Source organism: Nerophis lumbriciformis, linkage group LG01 (genome assembly GCF_033978685.3).
Source record: "Nerophis lumbriciformis linkage group LG01, RoL_Nlum_v2.1, whole genome shotgun sequence".
NCBI lineage: Eukaryota > Metazoa > Chordata > Actinopteri > Syngnathiformes > Syngnathidae > Nerophis > Nerophis lumbriciformis.
The window spans coordinates 13546444-13570715 of NC_084548.2; the positions used below are offsets into that span (position 1 = coordinate 13546444).

At 40.3% G+C, this 24272-nt stretch overlaps 1 protein-coding gene across 17 annotated transcripts in view; it reads right to left on the reverse strand.

Moving 5' to 3' along the window:
* ubr4 (ubiquitin protein ligase E3 component n-recognin 4) overlaps positions 1–24272 on the reverse strand; it is a 59157-nt gene that overhangs the window by 14375 nt on the left and 20510 nt on the right. For 3 of the 17 annotated variants that reach the window (XM_061975376.1, XM_061975420.1, XM_061975390.1), the window contains 51 exons: positions 23864–24033; positions 23492–23771; positions 23288–23420; positions 23091–23170; positions 22876–23004; positions 22577–22759; positions 22356–22478; positions 22052–22281; positions 21803–21921; positions 21625–21722; positions 21376–21533; positions 21053–21259; positions 20880–20981; positions 18955–19055; positions 18390–18777; positions 18251–18314; positions 17981–18172; positions 16687–16757; positions 16222–16414; positions 15455–15688; positions 15185–15355; positions 14907–15089; positions 14681–14839; positions 14416–14568; positions 14096–14323; positions 13788–13945; positions 13524–13698; positions 13208–13409; positions 12819–12982; positions 9055–9271; positions 8705–8921; positions 8232–8264; positions 7923–7986; positions 7718–7852; positions 6298–6472; positions 6082–6213; positions 5864–5985; positions 4698–4809; positions 4482–4612; positions 4174–4390; positions 2806–2910; positions 2461–2598; positions 2189–2357; positions 1895–2099; positions 1687–1821; positions 1382–1591; positions 1139–1288; positions 832–1059; positions 670–748; positions 358–588; positions 95–263 (listed from right to left, as the gene is read on the reverse strand). In XM_061975376.1, coding sequence (XP_061831360.1) covers positions 95–263; positions 358–588; positions 670–748; positions 832–1059; positions 1139–1288; positions 1382–1591; positions 1687–1821; positions 1895–2099; positions 2189–2357; positions 2461–2598; positions 2806–2910; positions 4174–4390; positions 4482–4612; positions 4698–4809; positions 5864–5985; positions 6082–6213; positions 6298–6472; positions 7718–7852; positions 7923–7986; positions 8232–8264; positions 8705–8921; positions 9055–9271; positions 12819–12982; positions 13208–13409; positions 13524–13698; positions 13788–13945; positions 14096–14323; positions 14416–14568; positions 14681–14839; positions 14907–15089; positions 15185–15355; positions 15455–15688; positions 16222–16414; positions 16687–16757; positions 17981–18172; positions 18251–18314; positions 18390–18777; positions 18955–19055; positions 20880–20981; positions 21053–21259; positions 21376–21533; positions 21625–21722; positions 21803–21921; positions 22052–22281; positions 22356–22478; positions 22577–22759; positions 22876–23004; positions 23091–23170; positions 23288–23420; positions 23492–23771; positions 23864–24033 — 8222 coding nt within the window. The remainder of the gene's footprint in view (positions 1–94; positions 264–357; positions 589–669; positions 749–831; positions 1060–1138; positions 1289–1381; positions 1592–1686; positions 1822–1894; positions 2100–2188; positions 2358–2460; positions 2599–2805; positions 2911–4173; positions 4391–4481; positions 4613–4697; positions 4810–5863; positions 5986–6081; positions 6214–6297; positions 6473–7717; positions 7853–7922; positions 7987–8231; positions 8265–8704; positions 8922–9054; positions 9272–12818; positions 12983–13207; positions 13410–13523; positions 13699–13787; positions 13946–14095; positions 14324–14415; positions 14569–14680; positions 14840–14906; positions 15090–15184; positions 15356–15454; positions 15689–16221; positions 16415–16686; positions 16758–17980; positions 18173–18250; positions 18315–18389; positions 18778–18954; positions 19056–20879; positions 20982–21052; positions 21260–21375; positions 21534–21624; positions 21723–21802; positions 21922–22051; positions 22282–22355; positions 22479–22576; positions 22760–22875; positions 23005–23090; positions 23171–23287; positions 23421–23491; positions 23772–23863; positions 24034–24272) is intronic. The other 14 variants (XM_061975448.1, XM_061975434.1, XM_061975450.1 and 11 more) reach the window with 12 other exon arrangements.

The window sequence follows — 24272 nt, forward strand, 5'->3', positions numbered from 1 at the left end:
AAGTATAATCAACCTATAACTTCCCAGCCCCACGCAGTACCTCCCTGTACCCTGTGCAAGGTGTCTGAGTAAGTAAATGTGCTTTTTACAGTACCTGTAGATATGTAATGCCAAACAGTGGGCTTGCCAGCGCACAGCTGATGAGTTGGACTCCAGCAAGAAGCAGCGCAAAAACTGAATAAGTGTCTCCTTGTCGGCAAACTTGTTGAGCTGACTGACCAGAGCCATGCACAACTGATCCTCCTGGCTGCCAACTCCTTCACCTGTGATGAATACACAGGGAAAATACAATTTTTAGAGTCATCTGCTGTCATTTACCTGTATTCATTTCTGTACAACAACATGTCAGTGCCTCACCATCTTTGTCCTTCTCCTTTTCCTCTTTTTTGCTCTTTTTACTGGAGGATTTGCTCTGAGAGGTCTGTGAAGATCCTCCCTGGCTGCTACTTGATGAACCTCCAGAGAACAAAGAGGAGGAGTTGGCCAGCACCTTGCTGCCACACAGTGCGCATGAGAGCAATTGCAGGAGGACTGGGGAAACCCCCTCGTCAACTAGAAAGCTGACCTGGAGCAAGAAGTATAACACCGCTGGAAAGAAGAAAATAAAAAATATGAGAGGATGCTGACAAATTACCTTACCTCCATGAACAAAAACCCAATCGGACTTACAGTCATCTTTCATACAAAACTTCTGCCAGTTGATGGTCCTCTGCGTGGCGATTTCAGCACAAGCTTTAAGGTGTTCCATCTGCATTATCAAAAGAAAAGTCAAAACCAAAGAGAAAACAACTTTCTTTTTTTTATGTTACGCAATTCTGAAATGAAGCTCACCAAGTTGATAAGCGTGTCATACTGCAGAGCTGAGCCAGAAGACGCAGTGACAATTCCAGCCCGGAGGAAGATGCCTTGCTCCTCCAAAAGCTTTTTTATGCTGCGCACATGGGAGTCGAGAGTGTGCAGATCCCGCAACTGACGATATTTTTCCTTGGAGCCGCAGATAAACAGCAGGAGCTTTCTGACCTGCCTCCTGACAAACGGGGTCTGTTGGATCATCAGATACTGGAACAGAAAGAAAATAAGTGAGAGGTACTCTTCCAAAATAAAAGCAAATAATGATCCCAGCATGCCAAAGTCTCACTTCAGAGAGATAGTAGAACCAGGAATGGTCAAAAACAGGAGGTGGGATGCGTGGGTTGGTGTCAGCAATCTTTTTGATCTGATATGGCAGCCGGAGCACCATTTCAGTAAGTAGTTGCGAGTAGGCTTCAAACACATCAGAAGCATGTCCCTAATGGCAGGAGGAATGTATTATTACATTTCCTAATTAACCTTTTTTTTTTTTTTTTTTACACTTCAATAACAAATTTGCAATGCAGTATACCTTGACATATTGGCGCAGAAAAAAGGGGCTCATGTCCGGTGGAGAGGAGGCTGTGTGTGGGCGAAGGAGCTGGCTGGTGGCGACAGGTTCTTCTTCACCCTGCTGGCTTTTCCAGAACTCCAGCAGGGACTTGAGCACATGGAGACAATAATCGATGGAGCCCAGGCTGAGCAAGGCCGTCGCAGTAGCGTTGGAAATCAGTGAGGATGACTGGAATAGAAAGGCACAAATAGCACAGATGAAGAACGAGCTACCAAAAACAAAATGTAAGAAATAGTGTGTTAATATTAAAATTAGATGTATACCGTTAGAGAATAATTTTGTACCTCAGAAGAGGATTTGGAACCAGATTTTGTCCGAGACATGAAAACGCTGAGCAGTCTCATGATGACCAGGTGTACTTCATTCATAGGGCAGCGATCATTCTTTCTTGCAACATCCTGCAGACAAAAGAGGTAGGTTGTGTGAGACAAGGACACATCATACGGTTCCTCATAAAGAAACTTTGGTTACCTTCTTGTGCATGCCGAGCTCAGCAATGAGCTGTGCAAGCAGGTCATCCAAGGCACCCTTATCCTTTTCGTCCTCCCCGTCAAGGTCAGAAGTCAGCATGAGGATCACTTGCATGTAAGGAATGGCTTGAACCCCACCAACATTGTGGAGCTGGGAAAGGTTCTGTAGCAGTCGCTCCAATAGCATCAGACGAACCATGTGAAGCCTTTACAGAAATACAAAATTCAAGTTGAAAATTTATTTTTTTTGGTGCAAAAAAGTTGACCATAATAAATCAAAGCGTTCAGGTCTGACCTGTTGCTTGTGTGGATGTCTCCTTCTGTCTCGCCTTCTCCCTCTGAGCCTTCACATTCCTGGTGTGCTGTAGTGGTGCTGATGGCACCGGTGCTGGAGCTCACACTGCCTGGACCTGCAGGATGGCCTTCCACTGTTGTGTCCCCATATGCACTGCTGCGTCCTGACACTGTCAAAAAACATTTAGGCACAGCTTGTAGGTGTTTATAACAAAAAATAAGGGAAAAAACATCCAAGTATTTAATGTAGTGATTGGTCCTGCAATCACCCACCACTGTGCTCCCCTGCAACAGAGTCGATTGCAGAACCTCCACTCTCTGAGCCAACGCTGCCGCCATGTTCAGCTGGGGAAGTCCGCAATGTAGAGCCATCAGTAGCAGCTGTACTGCCCTCATCATCAGATGCCGGGGCTGAAATCATAGCAATAGCTGTAACAGTAAATACGACGCAGTCATCTGGCATCTGGCTTTAATTTATACCTTATGATATGACAATGCAAATAAATGCACATTTGGATAATGCACAATGCACACAACTAATGAAGCTCAGTCAAAAGTGATAGAAAAGTTCTGAGTGTTAGACCGCATCCATCAATAAACATTTCCTTTGAAGCTTACCTGACGCAGTGGTGTCAGATAGTGTTCCAGCATCCAGTGACGAAGAGCTTGGGGCTTGACCAGATAGGCCAAGGCTTTGAAGGCCAAGGGCACTGCTGCTACTCCCTAACAAAAATACATAACAAATTATGGATGCACATTTAATCGAATTTTAATCATGATCACGATTTCGGCATCTACGATTAAATGAGGGTGATCGTCCGCAATATTAACATATAAAAACAGGCTCCGTTGCATTTCAAACCAAGCACGTTAACAACCAACAGTCAGCCAACCACCAGGGGGTGACCGATAGACAGTGGACTCACGTGAGAGCGAGTAAGATTGAGTGACAACAGAGGTTGAAGGTAGATCAACTAGTAGCTCCCGAAAATATTCCAAAAAATATATGCATTTTTGCATCTGTGCCCTTCCCTCCCGCGGAGTTACCCACAGGATACCAACAGGCACGCATTTTAACTCAGGAACACGACTGCACGCTTCGCCGTGTTCAAGGCACTCACGCTCATTTCCCGAAACCTGGAAACGCTCCCGCACAGATGAACGGCAAACGCCACAACAAGTTGCACGACAAAGACGCTTTGGTGTGCACATACAAACAAATTATCAAGTTGCGGAGACACGCTAAGCATTACCAACACTTCTCTGCTTTTCTCAACTGCCTGTTTGCCTGTGCTGTAAAGCTGGTTGCTAACAGAGCGGGCCGCCCACCACCGGGGTACAGCCCAGACAAACAGCTACAAAAGCGGGGGTGCCCAAAATACAGACAAGTGCATATCAACTGTGCACCAAGGAACCCCTTGTCCATCCACCTCTCAAAGACACGCCAAAATAACGGACGTGATAACGTTTTATTGGCCAAAAACATATGTCCTATTATTGTGAGCAGTACAATAAATGGGTTCCTTTGTATGTGTCTTCCGTGCATAATCTTATTTTTTTCACTTGTTTGCACTTTATGATCGCACTTTGCAATGGCATATTTATTTTCATCATTATTATTAATCAATTATTTTCATAGTTTGATTTTTAAATGAAGGCCAAGTTTACATACTGTGTTTAAAATAGAAAGTGCATAAAATATGTTTTAATTAACAGTAAATCTTGATTTCAATATTGGTGGAAATAATCATGATTATTATTTTGGCCATAATCGTGCAGCCCTATACAAAATACTCATGAATAACATACTACTGTTTAATCACTAAAAAATACTTATTCTGTAGGTTTACACATGTTGTATTGCACAACTTTTTACATGTAGAGTAAAAAACAATGAGTCATTTACTTAGATCCTTTACCCAGACCAGGCAAAATGGCTTTACATATCAAAATGTATGTTAATTTTTCCTTATTTTTTCAACTGACCTTGCTGATCCTGCTGGAGGCTGAGAGCAATGGCTAGCTCTACCATAGTTTCATCATCCGCATCAGGAGGGATGTCCAGCATAGGGGGGAAACCCTCGGCTCCAGCCAGCAATGCTTCCAGAGGAGATGGATTTCCATTGTTCACATTCTCGGGTGTCTCCAGGACCATAGATTCTGACTGAAGCACAAATAACCCTGGATGTAACTCATTTGTGAGCTAAATGATGAGAGACATTACGTATTGTATTATTAAATACAATTTTAGGACTGTTAAACACATGTATTAAATGCTTGATAATTATGCTCACCACCATTTCAAAGTCACCGTTGTCCACTTCATTCTGCTCCTGACTATCCGGTCTACCCTCCTCTCCACCAGTGAGCACCGATGACTGCATTTTGTCTTCTGCGTCATCATCGTCCTCATCGTCCTTGTCTCCTGGTAAATAAATAAGACTCACTAAGTCTAAAGGAACTGGGACTTCTTTTTCCCCAGTTATTGTGTGAAGACAATGAAAACCTACCAATGGGTGTGTTGGAACGTGGGGGGGACGGAAGGGTTACATGACGGCGCTTGTTTCTGGGCCGCAGCACTCTGATTAGTGCCTGCTTACAAGCAAAGCTCACTGCTGTGTCCTGAAATAAAATCCATTTAGATTATTATTCCAACTGGAAGAAAATCATATAATGATTAATCCTATTTTGTAATGTAATGTAAATAACTGTTTTATCGTTTATCGTGATGAGGTTAATTATCAGCAACAAGCAGATGACGTTAACGGCCAGCTAGGTTGCTCCTTGTCAGAAAGAAAGAAATTGAAATCTCGCTATATAAGGAGGGACATTTCCACTTAAATACGATTGTACCTTGTTTTTTGTATGCCCCACTTTCCATTGAAAACTATTGTGCCAGTATTTGGAAACGGTCTCGGTTACTGTCTGGCAAAACATTGCATGTAACAAAATAGTATTTTCGCCCGCACATCATTCCACGGTGCGCAAACAAAGAATCCTACACGTTGGGGGATGGCTGGTTTTGAGAATGGCTGCAAAATAACACACCAAGGGGCCAAAGAAAGTTGCAAGTGCCAGCACATTGATAAGGTGAGAAACACGATTGTATTCCATCAAGAAACTTATAGCGAAGTACAAATGTGGCGTTCGTGTGGCTCTCCTCTCCTACCACACAGACTGCCAATAAATCTTAAATAAAGGTAAAAGGGTAAGATAATTATCGGGCTGTAATGAAGAATTATGACGTTGTACCAATAAAAATGCCATCAGTAAAAAAAAAAACTTGGATAAAAGGGGGGGAAAAATGCTCCGTAAAAACGTAGGTGGGTTATTATCTGCATTGTCTTAAAAAAATGTGTGTGCCTCCCTAGGTAAACATGTTTTTTTTGTGTCTGGATAAGATTAATTGGATTTGCATTAACCATCCATCCAGTTTCTACCGCTTGCCCATCTCAGGATTGTGGGGGGCTGGAGCCTATCCCAGCTGCATTCAGCCAGAAGGCAGGGTAAACCCTACTTTTCGTACAATTCTGTCTTCATCTGACTTTTTGGAACCAATTACTAATGAAAATGGAAGTACCACTGTAATAAAAAAATACTTCTTGAAGGAGCAGAAATAATTCAATCAGTAACAGTGATTTAATAACTAATACTGATTGTGTTTAAATGTACTTACAGGGCAGAGTAACATTTGCATGTAGATCTTGGAGGCCATGTTGATGTAATCCAGCTCGCAGGTGCAGTATGCATGTATGATGTCCACAAGGGCATTTACGGTTGCCTCCACATGAGTTAATCCTAAAAACGCGAGGGAAGATAAACATTGGTACATTGGAAATTCTGTTTTTCAACCTAAATACGACAATCAAACGTGAGTGTGTGCTGTGCACGTACCGGGCAGGCAAGCAGGAGCGAGAAAAGCATTCTTAGGTTTCAGGGAATGTAGCTTCCAAAAATTATTCATCAGTTGTGAGATAAAATTATGGCTTTCGCCTTCCAACTGTTTTTGCCCATCGTCTGTCAAGTCTGGATTTAAGAGACAAAAAATATATCAATGATGCTTAAAAAAATGTAACTAAATAGAACATTACTTGTCTAACAATGTCTTACCAAAATCACTGTGAAGTAATTTTGATTCTGTAAAATGCACCAAATTGTTGGGCCTCATGATCGCAATGGAGCGGGCGGTGATCACAAGTCTCTGGAAGACATCAGGGTCCAGTTCTTTACCCTCACGACTGCAGCTGTTCAGACACTGCACTGCATTACTCAGCAGGGACTGGTCCTGAAGAGGGGAAATAAAGGGTTAATTCCTGTTGTTTACTTAAAGGAGAAAACTTTTTTTGGGAGTTTTGCCTATCGTTCACAATAATTGAGAGACAAGAACAGACAGGTCTTTTTAAAAATATATATATATTTTTAAGATGATAAAAAACACTTGGAAGATGCGGCTAATGGGAGTCACCGTTGTAGCCTTCAAAACCTCCCATCAACATTTTGTATACACACTGCAAGTATATATATAATGTAGTAAAAGACACGTTCATAACAATATGTAATATGTACACTTTTTACCGTATTTTGGTCATTTTTATCATTGCCGGAACTAGTTGGACGGCGCAGTTATTTCTCTTTCCATAGCAACTCCGATGTGTTACTAGTAAGCTAGAAAATAAAGAGTTCCTCAGTGTTCGCTCTTACAGTAACAATTCGCTACAATTTGGTTATTACCGTATTTTTCGGACTATAAGTCGCTCCGGAGTATAAGTCGCACCGGCCGAAAATGCATAATAAAGAAGGAAAAAAAACATAAGTCACACTGGAGTATAAGTCGCATTTTTTGGGGAAATTTATTTGCTAAAACCCAACACCAAGAATAGACATTTGAAAGGCAATTTAAAATAAATAAAGAAGAGTGAACAACAGGCTGAATAAGTGTACGTTATATGACGCATAAATAACCAACTGAGAACGTGCCTGGTATGTTAACGTAACATATTATGGTAAGAGTCATTCAAATAACTAACATATAGAACATGCTATACGTTTAACAAACAATCTGTCATTCCTAATTGCTAAATCCCATGAAATCTTATATGTCTAATCTCTTACGTTAATGAGCTAAATAATATTATTTGATATTTTACGGTAATGTTTTAATAATTTCACACAAAAGTCGCCCCTGAGTATAAGTCGCACCCCCGGCCAAACTATGAAAAAAACTGCGACTTATAGTCCGAAAAATACGTACAGGTTACGTCACGTAAATTAAGTATTGTTGACGGTTTTTGAATGCAATTTTAAAGTGATTTAGAGGTAGAATTGATTGCTCCCATTAGCTGCATTGCTAGCCACTAAGAACGAGTCGATTTTTACATGTTAAAAAGCAAAAAAAACTTTTGTCTTCTTGTCTTTCATAATCCTTGTGAACGATAAGCAAAAAAAAAAAAAAAAGTGCAGTTCCTTTAACATTCAATTAACTTTTACTTATGGTGTTAATTATATCTTTTACAAAATGTTTTTGGTTTACCTTGTGGTTGTGGTAGGCAGTGCGACTGGTGTGCAGACTGGCAAGAAGACCCTTGGTCTGCTGCTGCACACCTGCAGGTGTTGGCATAGACAAGAGTAGAGTGGCCAGCTCCAATGCAGCAGCCTTGTTCTTCTCCTACATTAAATCAATAGTTAAAATGGATTCATAAATACATGTCATTAAAACAATTTTAAATGAGTAGCACCTTTTCATTTGACGATCCAACCGCAAAGCAACTTTCCAGAGCTTCAAGAGCACTGACAACTAACCTGAAATGTAGAGAGTGAAAGTCAAATCCAGCAAAAACTTGGACTTAACCAGAGATAACTAAAGGAATAGGTGCAAAAGCCAAACTACTTTAAACTGCAAAAATCATATTCCACTGCAAGAAAATGTTGTCAGGAAAAAGAGATGGTCCATGGCATGTAAGTCTCAGACATGGACATACACTCACGCACCCAGGCACACATGCACAAAACCATACAAAACAAGCAGAGAAAAGGCAGTTACTAACCGGTCCAAGGTCGATAAGGACTCAATTTCACAACTATTTATTGAATATTTGGGAGCAAAAGAAAAAAGAACAAAAAAAAGTGTGAAAATCACAGAAAGAAACAAGTGAAATTAAATGACATGTGAGACATGCAAGAAAGATGAATTTGTTGTAGCCATGCACTTATTACTTCAAGAAAAACCAAACTACTATTAAATTAAAACTACTCCAGCTAAACAGGTTAGACTCACGGGAAAAATAAAAAAAAATGTACATGTACAGTATATACAAACATTAGCAGACATAACAGCAAAATACAATTTGATTAAACCATGAAAGCCATGTCATTACTTAATATTTACCACATTTCCAGACAAATACTGCAACAGCTTATTTACATTATGTGTCGTGTATTTAGAGGATTCATATCGTATTGTGTGAACATAAATACCCACCATAATGGCCTGTATAAAAAGATAAGGGGAAAGTCATACCTCTCCAACACAGTGCCACTGGTGGTGGTTGGTGTAGCGACGTCTCCATCAGAGGAGCCGTTACCCTGGTTGAGGTTGGGACTGCAAACGTTGTTAACCGAGGCTGAGGAGAAGTCTTCTGGTGCATCCTCAGGCCAACCAAACTGCTCTTTTGTTTTTCCATAGATCTTGATTGAATCCAGCATGGTGACTCCAGCTGGGTCAACTGATGCTCCAACTTTCATAAAAAAAGTATAGTTAGGAATCCAGAAAAATTTGGTGCAAAATATTGTGCATGCATTTTGTGTGCTTTTAGTTAGGTGCCTAAACATGGATACTTTCCGCAAACAGCAGTAAAGTCATGTACTTACTGAAGATTGACAGCTTCTTGTCAGCCTGTAGTGCTTCCTCCCTCGTGAAGGGAAAGTCAAACCAGCGGGCCCTTGTCAGATTTATTTGCATTGTACGGCCAAAGACCTCCACGTAGGAGGGAGCTCTTTCAATGGCCTGAGTGCCCACCTGCACCCGCATGCCTGTCATCACCATTGAGGTGTTGTTGTTGACCGCTTCCACAGTGAATCCCCCAGGCTGGAAACAAAGCACAGATGATTATTTCTAATGTATGTACAGAATGCACATTACAAATTAGGCCTGTAGAAAAACCCAACACCCAGCACCCACATTATTAGCATTAAATCAAATTTAACGATAAAACAAAAAAAAACATTAATGAGCCGCCCAATGTGCATGCAAAAACCTGAGCTTGTAACGGTGAGTGAGCGTTTTAGCGGAAAGAAAACCATGTCTACTAAAAGTTTGGGATATCACCATGCTTTTTATTTGACAGTGTTACTATGTCCATTCAATAATCACAAAACTCAACAAAAAAGGTCATACTATTTCCAAGTTAACATAACCACAAACGGAGTCACAGAATCGGCCAATAAAACAAAATCCGCAGTTAAACGCGGAATATCAGGCAAATTGATTGATGTCATAGTGAGGAAAAGGAAAATTTGTGTAGGAAAATATTGTGTCCGGTACCTCTCATTCATCCTCGAAACACTTAACCGCCCCGTCCTGAACTAAACTACCGTATTTTTCGGATTATAAGTCGCAGTTTTTTTTCATAGTTTGGCCGGGGGTGCGACTTATAATCAGGAGCGACTTATGTGTGAAATTATTAACACATTACCGTAAAATATCAAATAATATTACTTAGCTCTGTCACGTAAGAGACTAGACGTATAAGATTTCATCGGATTTAGCGATTAGGAGTGACAGATTGTTTGGTAAACGTACAGCATGTTCTATATGTTATAGTTATTTGAATGACTCTGACCATAATATGTTACGTTAACATACCAGGCACGTTCTCAGTTGGTTATTTATGCGTCATATAACGTACACTTATTCAGCCTGTTGTTCACTATTCTTTATTTATTTTAAATTGCCTTTTAAATGTCTATTCTTGATGTTGGGTTTTATCAAATAAATTTCCCCAAAAAATGCGACTTATACTCCAGTGCAATATTCCCTCTAATTGTTCATGTGTCTGAGCAAACACAAAAACTCCCTGAGCATTCAGTGGAGCACATGTGAGCAACATCACACGTGCCAATACCAGCAGCACACCTGTCTCAAACCAATCTTTTATAATAACACTCAAATGAGAGGAGTCATTTTCATGAGGTTATTTTGTAAAATTAGTGATTTGGCCCACTTGTAATGAAAATAAAATAAATCTTGTTTTTCATAAGCTATGGATTAGTATTGTACAATATGTCTGGGTGGGGGTCCTGCTTTGGAAATCATTTGTACCCCTTTCAGAGATCACATTTAGTTCCCCTTAAACATCCTCATGTTGCACAATGAAATGTAAGCATAGGATGAAGTGTGCATTCCTGTAACTTTCTCTAGTAACAGCATTCCATGATTAATATAAATAAATTGACATTAATAATAAATGACAGTAGAATAAGCACACGTATGACTGGGGAGTCATAGTATAACTTTGTGTGGTGTTTGAGTTGTCCGACTTTTTGTGAGGCCATAAACGCACCAGTGGCTTAGTGCTATGCGTGCTGGTGACAGATGACAAGTTGGTTTTGGCCTGCTTTGTATGGCAGAAAATGTCTAGTTTTTCGAGATAGAAGTTTTTTACTCATGTTTTTGGTGTGTTTATGGCCCAATATAAACAGATTTGCTCAATAAAGTGATCGATATAATTCCTGTCCTCGAAGCATCTCGATAGACGTTACAATAATTGAACTGTGTTCAATTGAACGGTGTTGACGAACACCGCTAGGGCCGCTTGTTGTCACTGTCACTCAGAGTTGCATTGCAAAATTACAAAGAATAAATGTGCTTATATTGTTTAGAATTCAGATGGGATTTGATTTGGTGCGCGGCATATATTTGCTGTGCGCAGAGGACGCTTGAGCAGTGCGCAATTGCGCAGGTGCGCACCTTAGAGGGAACGTTGCTGCAGTGCAACTTATATATGTTTTTTTTCCTTCTATAATATGCATTTTCGGCCGGTGCGCCTTATACTCCGGAGCGACTTATACTCCAAAAAATACGGTATGTCGAGATGGCCACTTGAAACAAGACTAAACTACGAAGCTAAAGCCAGCAAGTGCAATCCATATACCCACAGCAAATCCCATCTGCCTGTGTTGTTGTGAACAACATCATCGATTGAAGCGTCACTTCCTGTCAATGGGAGAGTACGCAAAGAAAAAGGCTCCACTTTGGCTACCAGGGTTTTTGATGAATTTGAAGATTTTTGACCACTGATTTGTGGTCACAGCCACAGGAGAGTTACCTGGCATCTGGTCCTTTGAGAGGCACTGCTACGCTGCCTAGCAACCATAAGCTATGGCGAGTTTGTAGCTGTTTTAAAGTGCTTCCGACGACAGAGTAAAAGTTGACAGGCTGACACCTCAAGTTGATCTCTGAACGGCGCAAGGTACGAAATTGTTGAAATAAACAAGTTAAAAGTGCAGCAAATCGCTAAAGAAGCGACTGGATTTTTAGCTAATTTTGCACATTTAAATCTAAAAATCATGATTGATACTTGGCAAAATATTGGAAGTAGGCTAAACACTCTTATTTTAGCATGTTATTGTTAGCATACTAACGTTTTATGCTAGCTTTTTAACTTACCGGTATGTTATGTGTCTAAACCTAAAAAAATCAAACAAGTATGCTAACAGTTAAATAGCACTTTAAATGTTAGCATACTTGTGAGAACGTTAGCATTCTAACATTCTGCTAGCTTTTAAGTTAATTTTGTATGTTTAAACCTAAAAATCCAGATATTTGATACTTGCCGCCATCTTTAAAATTTGCCAACATCTCTTATATTGTAATGCTAACGTTTTATGCTAGCTTTTTATCCGAGTTTGTATTTTTACACCTACAAATAGTATATCCTAAATGCTAGACAAAAAACATTAACATGCCAATGTTTTATTCTAGTTTTTTTAGCTAAGTTAGAAAGTTCCATCCATCCATCCATTTTCTACTGCTTGTCCCTCTCGGGGTCACGGGGGGGACTGGAGCCAATCCCAGCAGCATTCAGGCAGTTAAACCTAAAAATCATGGACTTGAAAACTTGGCGCCATCTGGGGAAAATGCCAGCTTTGATCGACCCCAGGCCAGAGGTTCAGGGCACACATAGCAGGCCTATCAAAATTCCCGCAGGAATTTTCTTGTTTTGTTTATTCATTACCAATTTATATCCGTTTCTTTTCAATTTCATTTAGAGTTGAGTATTGGTGGTGCAATAAATTGCTTGTATTACGTCACATGACTTCTTCCCGGAAGTGGAAAAACAGTGGTGTCAACTCAGCCAAGATTGCTGTTGTGCAGCAAGCACTGTGCAAACTCTTAGTACGCAAGAGGCCTAGATCTTCTTGCAAAAAGCAGATTCGAGCAAATAAACTATGCAATGGAATAGATGAATATACTTTATATCAAAACATTTTTTTCAAGTGATATCAAGGATTATTCGTTGGTGGAGTTCCCAACAATATCGAACTATCTTGTGCACCAGACGTCATTCTACACGTATATATAGAAAAAAACAATGTTAATGTAGGGTATAAAAAAAAACGAAAAAGGAGCCCACCTTGGTATTAGCCACATACATCCCAGTAGAGTTGAGTCTGTGTTTGATCTGCTGTCCATTGTAGACCTGCAGCAAGTCATTGCCACCAAACTCTACTTCTGTCAGTTGCTGGTTGTGTTCGAAAAAGTCTACTGGGAATGTCACCTGACTGGAGGTTCGGGTTGCTAAAAACAGATACATGACATCTGAAGTATAAGTTCAGCCATCAATGCATTAATGCACGGTTGTAGGTAACCACAAAGGTGATTTTGAGAATTGGAATGCATTGGAAAACATGAAAAGATGGGTATTTTAAGAACATCCCGTTATATTATGTCTTTTTGCACCTATATTTTGAGTACCGGTATGTTTCACATAAACTTAAATGCTTTACTTTGCATCAAACTCACCAGTAGCAGCGGCTTTGCGCTTACGGACAGGCTTCATGATATTGATGCCACAGCTGGGTTGTAGTGAAGGCTGCAGCCAGTAGGAGGTGTTGTCTACATTGGCCATATAGATTCGCAGACTTCCGTCCTCACAGAGAAGAATCATGGTTGTGCGCTGTTGCTCATTGCTGGCAGTGTGTCGAATTGCTACCATATCTTGAATCTTGAAGGAGAGGGCATAAACAAGCATTAGGAAATATTGTATAGAACTATCACATGATTAAACACATTTTCCTATTTATGGAGTTATCAAATTCCAACAGCAAGTGGTCTTCACCTTAGCTTTGGCTGGCAAAGTTTTAATTTCCTGAATCAGGAAAGTGTCAGGCTTAACCATAATAACCAGTGGTATGCCCGTTGTCTGCTGCACACAGCAAACCAGCCCTGGGTGGTTCATGACCTCAGACCATTGGCAAAGAGCCGGTGATATTTTACTGCTGCTGCCATTGGATCTGAAAAAGGCAGGAAAGACGTGTCAATGCTACTCTCCTGGATACAAATACAAACACGACAATTGTGATAAGTGGAGAAAAAGCCATACCCTTTAACATTGATGGTGAACAGTCGCTGTACTTCAGTGGTGCTTCGACTCACTGTGGCAGCAAAGGACTTTCCTTGGCTGTAACTGAAGAAAAGCATCTGGAGCACATGGGAGTAATAAACCGACACCCCACCTCCAGCAACCTGACCGTTGCTATCCTAAAAGTAAAACAAAAATAATCAATACAGCTCAGACAGTCCAAGAATGGGCATAACAAGAAAGAGTATATTTGTTGACATACTGTATTCATATTAGAATACGAAAGTGCAAATTATTTTGTTTTAGCAATTGTGTTTTGCCCTGCTTACCTTCAAGTCTTCATGGGTTATATCTAACACGTTTGTGACATAGAAAGGGCCATGCTGAGCACTGCTGGATTCATCCATAACCTGGGTATACATGTAACCCGCTGAAGACATGATGACAATGATGTTTTTTCCCTCCTCATTGAAAAGGAACGTAGCATCACGGATCTTGGAACTTGGCAGGAGGAAGTAGTACATGGGACTCAGTGCATCCACAGATAAGTCATAAATCTGTTCAAGAAGGGATGATTAAGATCAACGCATGAAAAAACTGTCAAAAGTCTTGGACTCATAGGTAAATATTTTTTTTTCCTAACATATACCTTAACAAAGTCAGCAGTTATGATTGCTAGCTCTGTTTGCGAGCCAGGCAACCAAATCGCTTTGATGATGAAGTTGCCAGTAGCGAGTTGTGGGTGCAGCACCAGATGGTCTGACACAGAGCCTGTGCTGCTAAATGTAAGCACATGGCAGTCCTGGAAAACAAGACAGAAAAAAACACATTTAAAAAATAGAAATCTGGTTCTTTCTCGTTCTTCAGCCATTTTTGACCTATTAAAAACCTGCTAATCATGTGTGAGGATGTACCTTGAGGCCGCACACAGCCAGGTAATCTTCATTACAAGGGTTGCCTGTGAGACTGAGGACAGTGAAAGGGACAGGAGCAGAGGCCAGACGCGTTAACGTCAGCTTCCTCTTGCTTGAGTCAGCTTGCTTCAGGAGGGTGGACAGCTGTAGTACTGTTATCTGCAATGCAAACATACTAGGTTATGGATTGCTGGTAGAAAATGTTGGACTTTGTTGGACTGCTGACCTTTCCCTTTTCATGGCTGACTGCAAGGTGTTGGCGGCGGCCATGAGGAGATGACAAGACACACATGGCAACGCGCCTAAGCACATGAGCACTTATAAGCTGGCGGATTGTTTGTCCCTGGTCGCCACTGTAGTTCATTCTCACATTTTCAAAAGCCCCTTCTTGAGAGCCAAGAGTGGGGACCTGACAAAAAAAGCATATCAGTAACTCAAAAGAGTCCCTTTATTATTAAAAGTTCCAATCAGGTTTTGTATTGAACCCAAAAGAGATGACCTTACCATTAATTGATCTGTCATATCCACACTTTTGTCTTGAGTGTGAAGTTCATTGAGGGCTTGCTGTGCCCGACTGCTGCTTCCTACTGCCGATGCTTGCTGGAAGTTGGTCTGGATGGCTTCCATTAAAAACATGAGCATCTCAAGTATGACGGCCGCAGTAGACGATGCATTCTGTGGGGGGAAATGACCACAAGTTCAAAACAGTGCATAAGTAGGAGTACCTTTAAACTAACTTGGTGAACCAGGAATATACTCTATTATTTTCCTCACCACTTGGGAAAGCAGCTCTTCCTGGCAGCCTTCAATACTCCTGCACACACTGCTTTTCTTGGGTCTGTCCTCATCACCAGGTTTGCCATCACAGATGGTCACCTTGCCTTTGTCACAGGGTGATGCGTTCTGGTGGCGACCACCACTGTCTGGCATGCGCAATTCGCTTTGGAACGCAGAGGATTCCTTCAGAGTAGAGCCTATGCCACTGCTTGGGCTACGTTTTACTAAGGCCTGTTGACAACACAACATGATATGAGCCAGTGAAAAAGAAATAAAAGGCAATGCTGACATGCACATGACTATGGGAATGTATCATATAAAGTTTCTGACTTCAGATCATTGGCTATGTTTACAATTAGGACATGTTAAAAACAATTGTGAGTGATACAGTACTGCCTTCAAATAAAATTACACAAGACTGGAAGCATTAGCACAATAATTATTGTGCTAAAAGGCTGCTGTGCATGCAAGAACAATATACTGACACTAAGCTACAACATCAGCAATATTGATTACAAGGTATGCAAACTATTAAAAGTGATATAGTCACAATAACAATACATGTTGGTGATGGTTTATCACATGCAAACAAAACAATTAGGCTTAACTAGGAAAACTGGCTCTCCTAATAAAAGGTATGTGATATATGCAATGTAATACAATTGCTGTCATTTACTGGGAATGTGCATTCTAGCTATATAGCCCTAAACAAATGATAAACTGGATGGAAGTCAATGGGGGAATGACTTGCAAGCCAAAGTTACCGCTGTTGTTCTCTTCCCATGATGACCTGAAGTATTCGGTCTCACCTGGCAGCTGCCATCCTCTTTGGCACCGCAGTCACAGAAGAAAGAACCATATTTGGCATAGGAGATCTCATGGTCTTTATGACAGACCTTGGCGCACACAGTGCACACACCTACCCCATCCACCATCTTACAGGTGTGACAATGGTACCTATAGAATGAAATGGGCAAGATGGTGCATAACGCATCTGTTTAGTACTGACAATGCCACCGCTATTTCCATGTTTTAGGCAAACAACAGGAAATAAATAATGCATGGCTTTTACCATTCCTTTCATAAAGCTTGCACATTTGTTTATCATGTCTTTTACTCAGAATTACTACTCGTCTTTTAAAAATAATTGCTGAGACAAATGTTAAAACGTTTTTAAGTATGAAACCAAAAACACGACACAATCAAACATCTAATAAACGTTTCTTTACCAGTGCTGGTTCATGAACTCTTTTTGAGTTATGGTGAAGGTGCAGAGCTTGTTGCAAAGAGAGTCTTCATCCTGTCAGTGAATGACAAATAGTGTTATAAATCTTCCAAAAACCTGTGCATCAACCTCACAGTTTTTTTATAAACATAAAAACTATACGACATAACAAGAGTGCTTTTGAAAAATGTTCATCAGCTATTTCAATTAGGTTATATGACTTACTTTTGACATAACCCGTATTACTACTTATTACAATAATGTGGAACCCATGACTTTCCTTATTTTTTTAAGTACTATTGACTGCAATTTAAATAATTTGGTTTTGCTCTTAAAATCCTCTTGTGTCCAGGGACTTATTTTCTGAGTTTTTAAACAGTATCAAAAACAAAACGATATTTTAAGAATAAAAAATTACCACTGAAGTATCACCCTTCTACAGATAGTATAATTTGTATTGTTACTGTCGATATTTGTATCGATCCCCCCACCTTTGTTTATATTCAAGAGCTCTTCCTTGTGGTCTTACCATTATAGTATCGAGCTTCTACAGATGTGAAGTGAATTAAATTACCGAGAGACTCAAAGCACTTTACATAATGAAATCCATTATCTACACCTTTAAGCTACACTTATACCAGTGTGGGTGGCACTGGGAGCAGGTGGGTAGTGTCTTGCCCAAGGACAACGGGAGTGACTAGGATGGCGGCGGGAATCGAACCTCGAGCCCTCAAGTTGCTGGCACGTCCGCTCCACCAACCGAGCCACGACTCCCCCCTGTTATGCTTTGTATCGTTACTGTCGATATTTGTATCAATCTGCCCATCTTTGTTTACATTCAAAAGCGCTACCTTGCGGTCTAACCACTGAAGTATTGACCTTCTACAGTTATACTTTGTATTGTTACTGTCTTTACTACATTTAAAAGCTCTAGCTTGCGGTTAGCATATTGTGCTATGGTGTGTAGTGTAGCATGTTTAGCCATTCCCCGTTCTCCAGGGATAAAACTTGTAAAAAAACATTGATCATTTGCCGCCACGGAGGAGAGGATTAGCCGCTAACGAGGATGCTACCTTGAGGACGTCTTCCTTTGCTTGTCGCTTTCAAATTTTTCATCGAGAATGCGTCATCAACATGCATTATCACAATATAACGATAGTATAAAAAGCTCTATTGTCGGTTAAATTATATAATTTATATCATATATATTGTCTATATCGTGCTACTCTGATCTGTGTTGTGCACTGGCAAAATAAGACCTCTTTTCAGAAGGGGCAGGTACAAAAAAGGGCTCTTACAGAATCCTCTGCCTGGGAGTCATCTTCCTCTACAGCTAGTTCTTCTACCCAATCCGAGTCGACCTCCATGGCTTTCTCTTCTCCATCCATTAACAATGTGGAGCTACCTTGACCATTGCTTTGCCTCAAGGCATTCATCACATCAGCCAGATAAGAGATGATGTGACAGGAGCATTCCAGCATGCTGGCATGCTGAAATCAAATTATCAGCAGAAATACTTTAAGAATCATAATTCTTTGCACAATTACAAAGGAATTGCAAACACATACCTTTCCCTGTGACGTGTTTATGCTCACTTTTTCCACAACATTCTTTTGAGTTAAGTACTTTTTGCTGTAAAAGAAAAAAACAGGCAATGTTTAAATGCATTAATGAGGTTGTGTCTTATCAGTGAAAGTGATATATTACCATCTGGCAAGCCAGTCAATAACTGCCCTGTGCAGTTGCAGGTGGCCCGCTCCTTGCCCAGCGCTAGCCAGAGTCGCCATGATGACCATAAGCTCAGGGAAACCTGTTCCATCCCCATTGGCCAGCATGTCTGTTGCCATGGGGATTAGTGTGCTTAGGAGGACAGTGCACACTCCTTCCCCCACCTGGCTGTTGTCCCGCACTATATGAGTGGTAAGGAGCTGCAAAAGCTGACGATTTTCCTGCACTATTTCCAGCTGCTCGGAGTCCTTGGGTGGGCTGGCTGTCATGCGCGTCAGCCAGGACTGCAACCGTGAGGGTTCCACACAGGCAAGCTGTGCCAGGGAGCCGCAAAGACAGAGCAGACTGGGGTTTGGGCTCTTTTCCGCTGGGGGAAAAGCAGTACAAAGAAAGTTAGTTGGCTCTAAATTCACAATAATGTGAATTAGCAGCATAGTACACATACCAGGTACTTTAAATATACACTGTGCAACCTAATGCATTTGAAGCACATAGAATAAAAATATAAAAAATATAATATGACAAGTGACATCAGCAGACTTACTTAGTTGGAAAAGCTTTGTGAAAAATTTCAGCACCCTATTGCAGAATTTTGCAGACAGGTTTTCGTTGGCTGTTGCCATCATAATTTGGACAAGCTCACCACTGCAAAGAAGAGAACGTGATGAGTAGGGATTTCACGGTATGAAACTGTGTTATCACGGTTATGATGACCAAAATGATCAGTTACTATTATTGCGGTATTTTTTTATTGTGCTCAAAATTTTGAAAAAGTATTTATGCTGAAATCTTTTAACCAAGTTTTATTAAAAAAAAACAACACATTCAAAATTATTTATTTTCTAGAAGAACATTATTGTAAATAAAAACACTGTTTCATGGACCTCAAGTAGAAATTGAATGTACCGGTACATATGAAAGCAACAAATGCATTATAAACAAAGTAATATGGCCGAAAAAATAACAAATAACTACAATAAATGTGAAAATTGTGCAAGATACCACTTTATGGACATAAGAGATTCAACAATAAAAACCAAATAAAAACCAATGTAAGAATTTTGAAAGATGGCACCTGATCGCCATAAGACATAATTGCACTTTTTGTCCAAATAGATACAAAGATTGTTCATGTATGAGATCTAGTCTTTTACATAGGGCTGCCAATTATGGTAATTTTTATCAATATTGAAATCATGATTACTGATTATTAGGTAAAACAGTGTTGGGGCGAGGTGTGTACGCTATACCATTATGTAATGTATAATAAAAAGGTTATAGATAAACGTTATCCATATATCTAAAGACAAGTATTTTATTTTTTTTGTTCATTAATAATATCAACATGTTAGCTTTTTCTCATTACATAATGCCTTTATCTCTATTTTTACATTTTGATAAGAGGTATTTTTTTAAAGTTACAGTATGTACATTTATATGTACATGTGGATGCTGTATAGGGACAGATCCCCTAAAAGTTTGAGCAGAAATATGTTGGATAGGAATTAAGTATACACAATAAAACATTAACAAAAAGCTATGTAACATGAATGTTTTTTAAAGTAATACCTTTGTGACATGAAAAAAATAAGTAATGTAAAACAAAACATGGTGTTTACTTTTTGATATCAATATAGAACACAAAGCAGTTTGGCTAATGAAGATGAAGTCTAATAAATAAGTCTAATAATTGTTCAGTGCAACAGTTTGGCCAACAAAAATAAACAGAAGTGATACCTCTCACATCGAATACACAATATTCACTGCCTGCGTTCAGTTTGATGAGATGACAAAACATTATAGCTAGTATTGATTTTATTTGAACACTGATATAGTTTGCAGTTAAAGGATGAGTGAACATCCTAGTAAACAAACTAAAGACTTTATAAACAAGTTTTGGCAACGTTCCAGACATTGAATACTGCATGTTTCCTCACGTCATCAACTCTTCAGTTACAGCTGATGGACGCTGTATTGAGAAAATAAATGCAACATCAAATAGTTTTCTCCTTCGCTGAATACTCTGTTTGGGACATATGTGTCTGTCTCCAATATTGTCCACACCTGTCTCCATCTAAAAACAGCAGCACACTCTTAAACGCATGCTGAGACTCCACGGAAATGAAGCGAGGGAAAATGAAGTTAAACCAAGTGCTTGGCTCTGTAACTCCAAGGGGAAATCTCCGTAGCAAAGTTTCTGTAGTTTGTTCCGCCATGATTTTCAAGCCAAAGGACGCTATTGCGCATGTGCCAGCGCTGCTGTGACTTTGTTTCCAGGAAGTAACCAGTATTGCCTAAAATGCATCAATAAATGAATTTTTTTTTGTAATTAAAAATTGTATTTACTAACTGTCAGGAATTTTACCGCGGTTTATCGTTATACCTTTTACCGTAACAACTCTAGTGATGAGTGAATAAATTGTATTCATGTGCAGTAAAGTCATATTGTATCATCAGTTGAGAAAATACCTGAAGGAAAAGAACTCTTCCATGGCTTTGCGGACCTGTACGCTCTCCAGTTGTTTTTCAAGGTACTGAAGACACTCCTCAAGTACAGATTCATCCAAACCACTGGAATCATGAGGTCAAGAAAAGAGGACTCAAACAAATGGAATTTTCGACTTTTATGTTGTGTAAATTACCTGTTGGGGTCTGAGTGATTTGCAATGATGTTATAACACCCAGTCACCAAACGTTCATAGATGCGTCCAAGGAAGGCGTCTGACTCAGACGGACCAAGGATGCGCTCCAGTGATGTGGTGCTGATTTCTGCCACACTCTCAGTGCTGCTCTCCAGGAGAAGGGGCATCAAGGTTTGCACTATTTGTGTAGGATTCAGCTCCTCTGTGCTGAAAGACAAAGCAAGCAGCACAATTAGCAAAAGGAATAATTCAAGAACATTGAGGATATTAATATAATATCATTAATATAATACATTTACAGATCATATATTTCTATCACTTACACAATAAGGTCACTGGAGACGCGAACCAAAGACAGCAGGATGTGTTTCAAAGAGGATGCCAGAGGCAAAGACTGGCAGCTCAGAGTTCCTAGGTGCGCTGCTTGGATAGCACTGATGTAACTCTCTGATGGAATGGTATCATTGGCAAATGCATTTCGCTGTGAGGGGAAACAAGCCAAATCAGAAGTCATACAATTGCAAATTTGTTGAATATGATACTAATGTGGTAATTCTGAGCTGATTACATACCCAAGATCCAATGTTGGGGAATTCGTTGGTATGGATGCCATTCCATGTCTCACATATCGTTTGAACAGCTGGTGGTAAGTTCTGCATAATATTCTGCCCTGAAAAGGTTTATTTAAAATAAGACGTTAAAGTGTGCATTTGACGTCTAATTTACATAATTGATGCTACTGCTATATACCCAGCAGGTTGGCTTTGCAGCGAGTGGAGCCGATGGACAGCACAGCAGCATAACCTTGGAGCTTGGCATCTGTCAGCTTGTTTTCCCCTTCCTCTGGGATGTTCATTAGTAGATAGGACCTGAGACAATTCCGCGTTTAAATTTGTAATCTTTCATATGGGCCCAACGGGGTTTACCAAACTTGTTTAGCTCAAAAGCAAAATTACAAATGTGGATCCCTAGCACATAGAACCAAAAGACAAAGCTCACCTTGTAAAGGTTGTGTAGACATTTGCAAGTTGTAGCGTGGCAGACATCAAGTTCTTTGTGATCTCTGACGACTTGTGAGCGTCTGTTTCAATGGCAACCTTTGACAAATGTTCATCCAGGGAGACCTGCACTTTAGAGATAACTGCATCTAGCGTGTAGATGGCTTGTAGTGAGGGCAGCTGATCGAGCTGAACAATAACATTTGGATCTACACTGGAGAACATTGAAATCTGCAATGTGAGAATAACAGTTCCATAAACAATTGGTTTGGACTGTATTGTTTATTCTTGATGATTAATATTACCTGTCTGGCAAAGTACTCCTCCGCCAACTCGACATCATATTTAACTGTGCTGCACTTAGCTACAGTCATTTCAATCAAAGTGGCTGCTTGGTCTGCTTTCATTCCCTGCTTCACCAAGTGTTCCTACAAAAGATGACATACACAAAAATGAGACTATTAATTTCCACCTACAGAAATCAATCTTTAATACTTCATATATATAGTCCTTAAGCTCAGCAAACCTTGATCCAGTTCACATAAATAGGCACTCTAAGACGCGAGGACCATCGCAAAGTGTGCAGGATGTCACTTTCACTGGGATCCCCACACCCAGACTTGAGCTGCTCCATGTAGGCTTTGGAAGGTGGCAAAGCCCCCAGGATCCTCCACAGCACTAGGAAAAAGTACTGAAGGGAACAGGCCTCCTGCAACACACAGTTGTGTTATTTGTTTCAAACCACATTTAAAACCATTGACAGAATTATTTCACGCAAGCTTGCGCCTCCATTCCATCTTAAGATTTTTTTGAGTTTGCTCTCACCATAGGAGTGATGGGTTTGTTCTCCTGCCTTCTTGCTGTGTCAAACTGAGAGCCAGCTGCCAGCAGTGAGATTAACCAAGCATAAAGTGCATCGTAATTCACTGCTCCATTGAACAGCTTTGAAAATACCTATCAAGGGGAAAAACAGAGGACACTCAAAGCTCTAGTCACAATACCTTAAGACAAATACATATTAAAAAGCAAAGCAGTCTCACCTTGCTATCTAGTCTGCTGATGTCATCTTCAGATGCCTCAGGGGACAAAACGCAGTAGAATTTTGGCTGAGCATTTGAATCTAGAAATGGGGCAAATACATAATATTGTTTGCTCCGTTATTGAGACAAGTACCAACATCATCAAGTTTGAAATGTTCTGTAAACATTTGACTTGTGAGTGAAACATTTCCACTCACTGGCTGAACTGTGCTTTGCCCAGTTCTCCTCCACCTCTCTAAAGCCATAGTAAAGCGGAAGATTGTTGCGCTTGCTGCCATCATTCAGAGAACTTGGTCCAGTTGATGGAGGAGAGAGGAGATTGTACTGCACCTAGAAATAATAAGGTGAAGTTTAATTAATTATATCATATACAGTAAAATGTTAAGGAATATAGGATGTACCTGTTCAAAAAGGTACAAGGGAGCCTTGGAGTAGTGGCGCAGCAGGTAGTCAAAAACCAGCAGCAGGCGAGCAAGGTTGAGGGGCACAGCCTTCAGCTGGCTGTCTCTACTCTGTGCCACTTCAGTGATGGCTTGGGTAACCAACGTGAGTACTGTCCTATGGCCACGCTCTGACAAATTGTGGAAGAGCAGTAGCATGAGCTGTAGGTGCTCCACATTAAGGTCATCCTCTCCCTGAACAGATCCCTGAATGGTGTGCTGCTTCAACGTTCCCAGAAATCTATGGCAGAAACAAAACAGCAAAGTGGCAAAGTAAATAAACAAGACTGCAAATGTTTTTTTCTGCGCACAATAACAGTAATGTAACAGTACCTTTCCCAGACTTTCATACACTCAGGCACATCTGGCTCTCCTTGGACACTGGCTTTGTGCTGCCATATGAGGAGGAGTCTGGAGAGGACTGAAAGTGACTGAGGGTGAATGTATAAAGGCCAAGGACCTTCTGAGAAGGGTGAAACACCAAGTTGCTGAAGAAGGGTGTTCTAAAAGAGACAAGAGCAAAAGTGGTATCACTTCATGTATACCACAATGTGTTTGATATCAAACCAATATGGACATGGGACACAATGATTAGACGGACTACAATATTGGAGAACTGTACCAAACAACTTTGAGCTTATGGTCAGATCAGGGGTAAGACGGTAACTGCACAGGTCTTGACCATTTTTGTTAAGGTATTTTTGTTGCGATGTAACTTATACCCTGCAACGTGTGATCTCAA